At 40.6% G+C, this 13,226-nt stretch overlaps 1 protein-coding gene across 1 annotated transcript; it reads right to left on the bottom strand.

Annotated features, from left to right (window-relative positions):
* Positions 1-647: 647 nt before the first annotated feature.
* LOC106098029 (uncharacterized) lies at positions 648-5,316 on the bottom strand. The gene is made up of 2 exons (XM_025906527.1): positions 5,118-5,316; positions 648-4,894 (listed from the first exon to the last, which is right to left on the bottom strand). The coding sequence occupies exon 2, from the start codon at positions 4,199-4,201 to the stop codon at positions 821-823; it is 3,381 nt and encodes a 1,126-aa protein (XP_025762312.1). The 5' UTR covers positions 4,202-4,894; positions 5,118-5,316; the 3' UTR covers positions 648-820.
* Between the last annotated feature and the right edge of the window lie 7,910 nt (positions 5,317-13,226).

Here is a 13,226-nt window from a genome sequence, read left to right as displayed (position 1 = left end):
GCAAGCAAACAATCATATTTTTTGGAACATGAACTTAATTGCTTTCTTAAAACATTTTTTGTGCATTTGGTATAGAACAGACTCCAATTTAGACGATCTCAGGCTCCCTCCCCACCGGAGAGGTGACATTCAATGTCCCACTTGTCAGTCTGGATAGCCCTGACCACCACCCAACACACAATAATGTCATGAAAGCATCATTTTAAAAAGGGCTATGCAAACATGGCCAATAACTTTCATTCTAATGATTTGCAAATTTTGATTTGGGAACAAAACAAATGTTGCTGTTAGAAAACTTGCAGACTTCACTATATACAATGTAGACCCTCTAAACTAAGTTTGGGGGATGTGATCTTTCAAGAAATGCAGACCAAACTGTTGTTGTTTGTTTACTTACACAGCATGCCTTGTAGAATTAACTGTGGTCACCAGCAACAGCATAGTGCAGTCATATCTCAAGTCTAATAACAGAAGACAGGAAAAGATCAGTAAAGAAACAACTTCCCCAAACCAAAACACAAATAAAACAATATGTAAAACAGGCTGATCTAAAGTATGATTAAAGTTCAGCCTGATTAATATAAATATCACTGACAGTTGCTAATATATTGGAAAACCAAAACACTTACTGATGTCTTTCTGTCCAACAGCAGGAGTGCTGGTCCCGAGCCTCAAAGACAGTAAGAAGCAAGCAGAGGGAGAAAAAACAGACATATTTTTAGAAGCAGATTTGATCCTTAATGGCTGTGCAATCATTATAACTTACAACACAGGTCAATGTAGACCCCATACAACCAAATTACACACAACCAAAACCAAATTAATTAAACACAAAGGCTGATGCTAGAGGATAATCGGTTTGATGTTGTCGTGCAAGATGCTTTAAACCAAAATTGGCGCATCCTGGAGATGATGCAGCTCCAAACAGATGAACTGCCATTCTGTACTCCTGAGGTTCTTTCTCCAAATCACCTTCTTTCCACCAGAGGAATTTCAGATAGTTTCTGGATTCAGGGGTGACAGCGAATTGATAGAACATTCTTTCAATGTCACAGATTACGGCCACGGCTTCTTTCCGAAATCTACAAAGCACCCCAACCAGAGGGTTGATGAGATCAGGTCCAGTTAATAGGGTATCATTAAGAGAGACACCATGAGATTTGGCCGAACAATCAAAAACAACTCTTAGCTTGTCCGGCTTCCTGGGGTGATAGATTCCATGATGTGGCAGGTACCACTCGGTCTGCCCCTGAGATGCTGTAGGAGCAGGCTCTGCATCACCCCTGTTGATGGTTTCTTCCATGAATGTTCGGTACTGATCGTGGTATTGTTTGTTAGCCTTTAGTTTTTTCTTGAGACACTGTAGACGCACTGTGGCTAACCTCTTGTTGTTTGGCAGGTTGGGTGGGCTGTTGCCTTTGAAAGGGAGAGGCATTTCGTAATGTCCGTCTTCCCTTTGTGTGATGTGATTACTGAGGAACTGTATGAAATGGACATCTTCTTGGGACACATATTTGTTCTCATAGGTTCTCTCAGCAAAATCTGATTCCAGGGCTTTTAGAACATCTGCCGCTGATGGAACAGGCAACTCTTTTACTGTGAGCCGATGCACAAAGCTCTGGTTTCCTTGTCTGTCTAGGTGGGGGTTTGATGAGCCAATTATACTCCATCCTAGTTCTGACCTTTGTGCGAAGGGTTCATGCTTGTCACCTATGATGACTTCAAGAGGAGCCAGCGCAGATGGACAGTCATATCCAATCAGGAGCCCTACATCACAATCTTGGAGAGGCGGCAACTTTTCCGCCAAGCTTCTGAGATGAGGCCACAGTAATGCTGTTTCCTTCGTTGGGATGTACGACTTGTCCACTGGGATAAAGTCGCGGCTATAAGCCTGTTGTAGTTGGATACAACTCTCAGAGTGGAGTCCTCTAACTTGTAAACCATGAACACTCTTACTCGAGATGACTGTGTCAATAGCTGTCATGGTACTGAGTTTCAGTCTTACTGGTTGGACATCCACATTCAGCTTATCAAGTATGTCGTCCAAGACAAATGTTGAGTCACTTTGTGTGTCTAGCAATGCATAGGTGAGTATTTCTCTCTGTGGTTCTTGTACAGAAGACACAAAGACTGGGACAATACTTGAGGTGGCTGAAACACGTTGTGTTGATGTATGAGACATGACCTTGTGTGTTTCCTGGCTTGCAGGTTCTTCCATGGGAGCGGAACTATTTGTTACTGCTTCTGCAGGATTTTGCTTCCTGTTTTCATGCAGGCAGGTTGGATGACGACGTTCACAAATGTTGCACGTGTGTCGCCTTTTGCAATCTTTGGTGATATGACCTTTTCTTAAACATCCAAAGCAAAGCCGGTTTTCATGGATGAATGCCTTTTTATCTTCAACACTCTTAGCTGCGAAGATGGGACACTTTGAGATTCCATGAGTTTCATTTTTACAAACAGAACAAGGTGATTTTGGTTTACTAATGTTTATGTCTTGTTTCTCTTGAGCGGAACTCTTTGGTTGCATGTTTGTGTTGAAGACTTTGGCTCTCTTTGGGATTCGATCATCTACAGGTTTGAAATTCATCAACAGTGGAGAAGCTATCGGGTTGCAAGCTATCCGTGCTTCTCTACTCAGGAAGTCTGTGAAGCATGCAAGATTTGGATAGGTGCCAGATTCGTCAAGTTCATCTACAACAATTCGACTCCACTTGCGCACGATCCATTCTGGCAGTTTTTTGAGCAATTTGTGATTTTCTTCACAATCGTTTAGGATAGCTAGTCCTTTGACGTGTGGGATTGCTTCAGAGCATCCTTTGAGGAAATCGGCAAACTCTCGTAGCGCTAGTGGGTCATTTGCGCTGATTCTTGGCCATCTCATGAGTTTATCACGAAATGCTTTCTGTATAATGAATGGGTTCCCATATCTGTCATCTAAAACCTTCCATGCTCCCTTGTATGCATTTTCTGAATCTTGGTAAAAGAAACCTTCTACCGCTTTGCGTGCTTCGCCTGCAAGATAATTTTTCAGATAAAACATCTTCTCGCTTGCTGGAAGGGGTTTTCGGTCAATCAGATTCATGAATGACATCTTCCAATCGGTAAACTGCAAAGGGTCCCCACTGAATGTGGCAGGCTCAGGGACTGGCAAGCGATTCATACTTAATGAGCTAGCGATTGCTTGTGCTAAGCTGACAGACTCCTGGGTCATTGTCATTTCTGGAATTGCTTGGTGAGGTTGGAATGATGCGGCGTTTGGATTCAGTTGAGGTTCAATTTGCCTTCTGTAGCAAGCAGAGCTAATTTTACTGTCAATTTCCCCGTTGTGGTTCTCAAATCCTTCAAGGCTGTTGTACGCCTTCACGCGAGCTGTTGCTATAGCAACTTCTTTGTCTGCTTGTAACTGCTGTAGTTTTGCTCTTTCTTGTTCCAACTGTTGTTGCATTTCCACCTCTTTTAGTTTAATTTCTGACAACATTTTTGCCTCTTTGAGTTTCCATTCACTTTCTAACTTGTGAAGATGTGCTTGCTGTGCTCGAATTTCTTCCATAGCCTTTGATTGCTCCAGCTTGGCAGCAAGCTCTGCTTCTGCATCTACTCTACTGCTGCAGGTACAGTATGAGCCAGAGTGATGGCTCAATTGCTCTGACAACTCTATAGAGCTTGCAGTTTCCGTTATGCTGTCGCCAAAAACAGACCCATATTCGTTCTTGCTTAACACCTCTCTTACTCCTTCTTTCTCAAGATGGTTATTATATTCCTCATGAACAGTCTTTAGACGGTCACTTATGAGGTTACATACCTCCTTTGTTAGCGTAACACAGGCGTCCATTTTGTTGACAATGTCAGGTGTGGTGTTACTGTTACGCAGGATAGGTTCATACTGTGAACTTACAGCGTCGTGCTTTGCTTCAATGTTTTGCTGCAGTTTATTGAGGTCTTCTGCTGAGCAGAGGGATTTTAGTTTTGTTCTAGTTTCCCTTGCTACGAGCTTCCAAGAGTCATAAGTCCTGTTGAATGATTTTTCACGTTTTCTGATATCCTGGTTTTGCATCTCTAGGCCTTTCTCTGTTAATTTTCTCTCACGTGAGCTAGATTTGCATGGTGCGTTTGTAGGGTTGCCTGTTTCTTCTTCTGGTGAGCTGGATTCGCATGGTGCGCTTGTGGGGTTGTCCGTTTGCTCTTCTGGTAGTGACATTTTGTTTCCGTAGCTGCCTTAAGTCGATTGTAGCTTTGATTGCCTTACTGTCTGACTATACTTTTAAGCTGTAGTTAATCTGTACCACAGAGTAACGCTGTGTCAAACATTTACTTATTATGGACATTCAAAGGTATGTTTAGTGTAAGACAGCAACAACAAATGTTCATAAATTAGCTAATGAGCTTCACCCTTTAAACCTTTTCATAAACAGACATCCTGTGAATTATTATTCCACAAAAAAAACCACATTTCGCTCTCCAAGAAACATTAACCAGATTCAGGAATATTATGTGTTGGAAGTCCATGAATTATTTTTGGCTTCATAATATTATTTAAAGAGTTTCTAGTTATGCATTAAGCTTGTGCATGTGTGTAAGCAGTCCCGTGTTTCTTCTTGGTAGTCAATGTCTCTTTCAGTATCTGGAGTCCTGAGCTTTAGTGTGCTGTTCTTTCTAACCTTGCGAGTGCACTTTGTGGATGCGAGCAGAATCAGCTGGCTGGTAACAGGTTGGTAGCTGGATCTCTGATGAAATGGTGTCAGGTTCTCTGCAGGGATGGCAGGTCTCTGGCAGTCAAGGAGTTTTCACTGTAGCTGCCCACTTGGAATTACCACTCATAACGCAGAGAGCTTCGACTGATGCAACTTTATTCTCTCCTCTTTAAACCACTGACAATATGGCACCGTGAAAACTATAACGATGCACAAACAAATACCATTATAACATTCAAGTAGAAAGTGCAGAAATGTTCACATTTTACTATATAGAAAATTATTTTGATAACTCAAATCATGACATTGACATAAATCAATCGCTTTTACACAATTTATGTTACAGCATTTAATAAAATGAATTAACAACAACCTTTCTGTCTCTTAGATACATAAACAATCATTCGCAATCATTAAACCAACCTCTTTCTGCTTCCAAGGGTGCTAATCATGCTGAACCAGCTAGCCAACCTCCTCCATGCATATCTCTTTGCCAGTCTGAAGCAACGTGTTTGTGTCGTTTCACTGAGAACAGAACAGGAAGTCTGACACAATAAAAGAGGAAGTGCTAAGGTACTCTTCAAAATAAAAGCGCAAAGTAAAGTGGCTTTGCCGGCATTTACATTATTATTATTATTTAAAATGTAATAAAACAGAAAAGTGGTTAAATATAAAAGCAGTTTGCTTATGTTGTTAAAGAAAAGCTAGATTTGACATTAATAGATGCCCCAGATGTTCAAAAGCTGCCACAAAGCATTAAAAAAATAGACGTCTCCGAAAACGTTGGAGCATTTTTGCAAATATGTGATGTCTTGATAAATCGAGCAGATATTTGAACTTTACACAGCTACATTCTCGCCTGAAAATATCTTAAACGTTTATTTTGTGACCCAGAAAAAGTAATATTTAAAAGTTTTTTAGCCGTGCTCCTCCACCATTGCCGCGCTTACAAGTACGCACAGGCTCTGACAACCGCGGCGACAAATGCAATCCTCCTTTTCCCCAGACTACCCTTTCTGGGTCACAAAATAACCTTTTAAGATATTTTCAGGCGAGAATGTACCTGTGTAATGCTCAAATATCTACTTAATTTATCAAAATATCACATATTTGCAAAAGTGCTTCCACGTTTTCGGAGAGCTCTGTTATTCACCACTGCGATAGCTGACCGGGAGGTCAAGGCTCAATAGAGCCGGCGAGCGCAGCTAACTGCTGGTGTATCGTTTTCAACCCCCAGGGTTTAACCTGAGTAGCAGTCTTTTGCTACTCAGGTTAAACATGATATAAATAGTTAGTTAGTTGTGGCTATGGATTGAAAATACCCCCCACACCACACCCCACTCCATTCCACATTAACGGCTGCACCTCCCGAAGAATTTTGTCTGGGTTCTTATCTCTCTTTTTTATTTCAATCAACAGAAAATTTCACAGACATAGTTTTATGTAAGGTGTTTAAGGCTGTGGTGTTAATTTTTAACTAACATTAGAACAACGGCAGCAGCAACGCTAGGCTAACACTAACTAACTAGCAAGATTATAAACCTGGTGCTAAACTAAGAGAAGCCACAAAATCAGTTTGAATGAGAGTAAACATTTATTCACCAAGTCAGTGTATCAGGTAAAGATCCACAGCAATGACAACATTAATATCTTGAGCTGACGCTTCTCCAGGTTTGCTCAACATATTCCATAAAAAATGCTGACACCATGAACATGCGGACTGATCCGAGAGGGAGGAGGACGGTAGTCACGTGGCATTTTCAAAACACATCTTTCATCCTTCCGCACTGAGAAGCAAAACTTCCAGCTTACTTAGTTTTTCTAAGTTAAGACAACTCAAATAAATTGAGTTTATCAGCGTTTTTGCATAAAAAGTACTGGTAACTTATTTAAATCGAGTTCTAATAACAAATTGATAAATATTAACTTCAGCCTACTTAATATTTTTAATTAAACACAATATTAGATTTTACAGCAGGACCTAGAAACTTTCACAGGATCAGTACTGGACTACTTCAAGTTCTGTACTGCAAGTGTGACTGTGAACAAAAGCATTCGGGTTTTCCCAAACCAAAATCCCTGGATGACCAGCGAGGTCCGCTCACTCCTCAAAGCCCGCGATGCCGCCTTCAGGTCAGGTGACAGAGCTCTGTACAAGGCTGCTCGAGCTGACCTGAAAAGGGGAATTAAAAAAGCCAAGTCAGACCACAAAAGAAACATCGAGTCCCACCTGTCCAGCAACAACACACAGGAGGTGTGGCAGGGAATGCAAGACATCATCAACCACAGAGGCAGCACTGCGAAAACAGAAAACCTGAGTGTGCAGCTGGCAGAGGAAATAAACAGCTTCTTCGCCCGCTTCGAAACACCACAACACTCTAAAAAGTAATTCATCAGGCCTTTTACCACCACTTGATTAAATCCATGACTGCAAGATAAAAATTCTAATTTATTGATTAAGATAGACCTTCCAAGTTGCAAACTTAATTTTTTGGGGTTGTGTTGAATTAATAATGTTGATAATTACATTAAATTAATTTTGTATGTAATCTGAAATTAAATCCCAATGTTAGTGGGTTCAAAAAAAAATTCAAGTCATAATTACTTAAATAAATTGAATAGATTACTTATTTTTTCTCCACTGTAACTTCTGATTTCAAGTTCCCTTTCCTCTACCCACTTAACTTGCCCGGGCAAATTCACATATTAAGATGGTGCGTTGCATGGTGGACTTGCAAGCTTATGTAAAAGACATTTCAAGGTAAGTAACATTTCATTTACAAATAGCAGTTGTACCAAAGCAAAGTATTTGTGCTTGTCACTTGTAGTGGATTTGTGTACGATGTCACGCTCATACAGTTCAGGAAATATTTTGCAATACCACGTGTAGCTGATGCTAGCCATTCTAAACTTTAGCACAGGAGTGGATAAGACTTATAAAGTTTCATTTGACAAAAGTTTTCAGCTAGAGAGTGCTGCTGTGGCTAGGAAAAGCATGGTTAAAGTTTTGCTACATAATGCAATCTAATTTCGATCACAGGCTGATTTTGTTTTTCTTTTGACCACAATTAGAAGCCTTTAAGCTCTGAATAGTTTTGTCAGAGGGATAACCTAGAGGCTTCTTTTTTCTGTCTGGCTCACCTATTTTATGTCTTTATAAAACTTGCATGACCTATACATAATATTACATTGTAAATGATTTTGGTTACTATTGTGATACAGCTTAAAGTAAGTATTGTTCTTGATCTTAAGAGCTGTAGCTATCTTTATTTCTTTTTTTAAACACATCAGGTTGTGTGAAATATTGTTAATGTGATTCTGACAGCATCATTCTGGCATAGGCTACGTGAATCTACTTAACATTAAGACTTTATGTAAGCAGTTAGTATATAGATAGTGTGATAATCTAGGGTCATTAGTGCTTTGTTAAGTTGGGACACATTTTTTACAAAATGGGCTGGGAGTGAACAATGTGTAAATTTGAAACCTCTACAAATACAGGGTTGCTGAAACATTACAGATTACACCATGGTTATGGTGGGGAATGTCTCCCTTGTCTTCACCAAGATTGTTTTTGTTCCCTCAAAACTTGGGGTAGCCTTAGATCACATCTATCCTCTTTAACTAATGTATTAGAGCATTCATTAATGCATGTGATAGCTGCACTTACAGCCACACAGTGGTAATACCCACCATGTTAGTGTAGAGGCTTATAAGTAACATTGCATTCACATTTGTCTTTCTTTAAATATAGGAATTAATTTACAGGACAATAAATAACTGGTTTTGGTTTAGAATTAATTCACATATCCACATAACACTGCATTCTAAAATAAGTGCGCACATTTTAGTTTACACTGTTATGTATCTTTTGTTTTCTGAGTTACCTTAGTGGCAGCTGTTCCAGTCCCTTGATTAAGGTGCCAAGAGGTGGAAAAGGGGCGGAGCGAGCTTTAAAGGAAGACTGCAAATTGGTTCATGCCATAACTCGGGACCATGGGGGGGAATTGGAATTTATTATGTTAGGTTTAGTTAGGTTTTGTGTGTTTTACCCCTTCTCGTGTTTTTTGTGGGCTGATCAGCCACTATTTAAGTTTCCCCTTTGTCTCGTTAGTTAGGTCAGTTTGTTTGTTATCAGTAATGTTGTCAACTTTGAGTAGAGTTCTGTTATTTTGACCTCTTTTATGGACTCAAGATTTTGATTCTTTTTGCATGATTTAACCAATTATGTTTTTGGGTTAAATAAAAAATCATTTTTTTGGACTTTAACCTGTGCCTAAGTTTCCTTCACTGCTCGGTCCATCACAATGCAATATAGCTAATACTCTGTAAGATTCAATTACTCTGTTTGTGTGGTCTACAGATAAAGGAGGAGTTCAAGAAAATAACCACTGTAAGCCTTGAATCTACCTTTATGGCTACATTTGACCATTGCACCCCAAAACTGATGGGTGTTGTTTTATCAAGGGGAGGAGCTAAAGGAGTGAGAATCAGGCAAATGAAGGACATTGTTCTTGAGGTATGTCAACTATTTAGACTTTAGGTAGCTTTGAAATGCACTTTGTTGGCTGTCACCCATGTAGTTTATACTATCTGCTTTTTCTTAAATAGCACAATACAACTGAAATACTCAGAGAAGTAGCCATCTGCTGCCTTATCACATACCTTGGAGAGAAGGAAGAGGATCTTTTCATGGAGTTTGGTGTAAGTAATTCAGCATTTTGTGTGTGTGTGTGTGTGTGTGTGTGTGTGTGTGTGTGTGTATTCCACTGATCATCTGAATTCATTAAGATTCAGTAAGTATAAAAGTATAATTTATAATCCACTAACCTATTTTTTAAATTTGCTTTACAAGGACACCAAAGAATTTAAGGCCCACCTTGGAAGGCAGGTGATGAAAATTTTCATCATTGGTGACCGGTACACCCCTGGATCTGACCATAAGACTGCAACCATTGTGGTGGAGGGAACAAAAATCCTGGAGGACCAGGATTTCCCAAGGTGCTGCGTGTTATTCATGGGCATAATATATGCTCTCAGTCTGAATTGTTGCATGGATCTGAAATATACTTTTGAAGTTTTCAGAAGCTGTTCCTTGACCTTGATGGACTGAGAGCCAGCGCAACAGTAATAAGTCCCAAGAACAGTATTTTCTAAAGATGTCACTTGTTTTAGAGAACTAAGAGATTTTATTCAGATTGTGTTGCTTTGTATTTGGAAGTTTTTTTTCTATCTAGTTGTTTTTGATATTATATTTAACAAATTGTGTCTTGACAGTTGTTGTACTACCTTTACAACTGTCCTTAACACCTGTCCTGTATTTAATCCTCAGAGAGATGTGCTGATAAATGAACCAGCATTATGTTAAAGATGTTGACTCTGTTTCAAAAATTGTTAACTGTTTTGAATCCTGTATGTGTAACATTGATCTTAAAGGTGTTTGCTGCATTGTGTAAAAGAAAGATGCAAGATCTTGTAAAGTTTGGTAGAAATTGAAAGTTAAAATTTACTGAACACTTGCTTGTAAGTAGAAAACATTTTGTTAGAGTACTAAGTGGTCAAAGGAGTTTGCAAAGAAAAGCGTCTGGACTTCTTTAAGTTGCTTGAAGACGTTTCACCTCTCATCCGAGAAGCTTCTTCAGTTACTCGGATGAGAGGTGAACAGTTTCCAGTTTCTTTGCAAACTCCTTTGACTACAATGACCTGGATGACTGAGAACCTTCACAGACACGTTTTCTAAGTGGATTTTTTTTTACCAGTTGAACACATTTGTTTCTGTGGTCTTAAATACATAAAGCCATGGTATAAATGATTTATCAAAGGCCAATTTGTTTATATATTTTTTTGGTGGGGGGGTGGAATCTATATTTCTGATTTATTTTCACTTTTTAAATATAAAGTGTTGAAATGCCTACAGTTAGAAAATAAAAATACAAAATTTCTAAAAGAAAAACGTTGAATGAATTCATTTCTTAAAAGCTATTACAATAACAAAAATAAGGGAAAGCTAAAATGTTTGTTGGTTCAATATAATTTCAACAGAAGTTATCGTAACTCAGAAAGAGTAATGGAAACTGTTGCGTTAATTTTTTTTGTTGAGCTTAAACAATAGTTTTTAGAGTGAACAGCAGCACTCATCTGCTTCACCCCTGCTCCCATCCTCATCCTCACCTGGTTCCTGCACCGCTCCACTCACTGTAACGGAGCACGATGTCAGACGTGTGCTCCTAGCAGTGAACCCCAGGAAGGCGGCCGGTCCAGACGGAGGTGCTAAGAGCATGTGTCCACCACCTCACCCTCATCTTCACCAGAATCATCAACCTCTCACTGGATCAGGCAGCCATCCCATCCTGTCTAAAATCAGCCACAATCATCCCAGTGCCGAAGAAGTCTCCCATCACCAGCCTGAATGATTACCGCCCTGTGGCCCTCACGCTGGTAATCATGAAATGCTTTGAGAGACTAGTCCTTCAGTGCATCAAGGATGACCTCCCCCCAGAATTCGACCCCCACCAGTTTGCATACCGTGCAAACAGATCCACAGAAGACGCCATCGCCCTCCACACTGTGCTGAGTCAGCAGTGGCAGAGCTACGTCCGAATGCTCTTCGTGGACTACAGCTCAGCCTTTAATACAATCATCCCGGACATCCCCATCACCAAACTGGTAACTCTTGGCCTCCCCCCTCTCACATGTGCCTGGATAAAGGACTTTCTCACAAACCGGCCCCAAACTGTAAGACTCGGCCCTCATCTCTCCTCCACTCACACACTGAGCACCGGCTCCCCACAGGGCTGTGTGCTGAGCCCCCTCCTGTATTCTCTCTACACCCATGACTGCAGTTCGACCCACAACAACACTCTCATCATCAAGTTTGCTGATGTCACCACGGTAGTTGGACTCATCTCAAAGGGAGACGAGGCAGCCTACAGAGAGGAAGTCCTGAAGTTGGCAGCCTGGTGTTCAGAAAACAGCCTGGCACTGAACACTAAGAAAACCAAAGAGCTCATTGTTGACTTCAGGGGAGACAGCACTGACTTAGCCCCCCTTTACATCAACGGGGAGTGTGTGGAGAGAGTCCACACCTTCCGGTTCCTTGGTGTCCTCATCTCTGCTGACATCTCCTGGACAGACAACATCTCAGCGGTCGTCAAGAAGGCCCAACAGCGGCTGCACTTCCTGAGGGTCCTCAGGAAGTGCAAGCTGAACTCCGACCTGCTGCTGACCTTCTACCGCTCGTCCATTGAGAGCCTGCTAACCTACTGCATCACGGTATGGTACGGCAGCTGCACTAAGGCGGATAGAGCGAGGCTTCAGAGTGTGGTCAAGACAGCACAAAAGATCATCGGCTGCCCTCTCCCCTCCCTGATGGACATTTATTCCTCCTGCTGCCTCAGCAGAGCAGCGAACATCATCAAGGACAGCTCCCACCCTGGCTTCAACATGTTCAGCCTGCTTCCCTCAGGGAAGCGCTACAGGTGCATCAGCACAAAAACCCACAGACTCAAAAACAGTTTCTTCCCTAAAGCCATAACCACCCTGAACTCACACATGCACCGATAACACAGACCCCCCCCCCCCCCTCCCCCTCACAATTTCTTTTTTTTCCCATTTCCCATTTCCTCTATGGACCACTATAACAATACCAAATTCTATGTGCAATAACCCAACTGTATATACACAACACTTATTTATTACATATTACTTTTTTAAAACTGGCTTGTATATTTGTACATTTTATATATATATTTTTTTCCCTCTGTTAATACTGTCCATATGTATATTGTGCTGCAGAACTGTGCCCGCCCCCCCCCCCCAGCATGTTTGCACTGAGTAGGAGATGCTCTGTATCTCATTGTACAACCGTATAGTGACAATAAAGGCATTCTATTCTATTCTATTCTATTCTATTCTATTCTATTCTAATTATTTCTAGTGTACTTGATTCTCCAACACGTGACTGATTTCACCTGTAAATGTGTCCATGGCTAGGCGCAGTGTGATATGACACCTGAGGAATAGAATAAGTATGGGGAGAAGGAACCTTGAATTATGAAATAGCTGCACTTTAATGTAAGTTTCATTAAAGTGTTTGCAGGTCCAACTGATAAAGCATGAATGTTAAATTGTGTCGACCTTTATTTCAGAATTCAGTTTAATGACTGAATGTTCAGTCAACAAAAGGTGATTGTGAGTCATCAAAGCGAGCACTACTGTCTGTCACCATGAAAACCTGAACACATGTCAAACTGTCGGTGTGAACATTTCTGTCCCGACTCATTCGTGAGCATGTGCGTTCAAAGTGACTTCTCTGTGGATGAAAGCTCGAATAAAATCTTTTCACCTGAAAAATTTGATTTGATGTAAATATTTTGGAGTTTTTGAAAACTTTACATTAGATCTCCTTTTAAATGTTAACAAACATGTTGGATGTCAGAGCACTTTAGTCACCAGCGGTGTGTTTTTCATGTAGCATCAATATGATGATTGAGGTGTTAATGTTAATTAGACTTAGACACACGTGTTTGCTCA

Source organism: Oreochromis niloticus, linkage group LG4 (genome assembly GCF_001858045.2).
Source record: "Oreochromis niloticus isolate F11D_XX linkage group LG4, O_niloticus_UMD_NMBU, whole genome shotgun sequence".
In the NCBI taxonomy this organism is placed as follows: domain Eukaryota; kingdom Metazoa; phylum Chordata; class Actinopteri; order Cichliformes; family Cichlidae; genus Oreochromis; species Oreochromis niloticus.
Note: the sequence above shows the minus strand (reverse complement) of the source record. Positions and strands in the feature narration are given on the sequence as shown.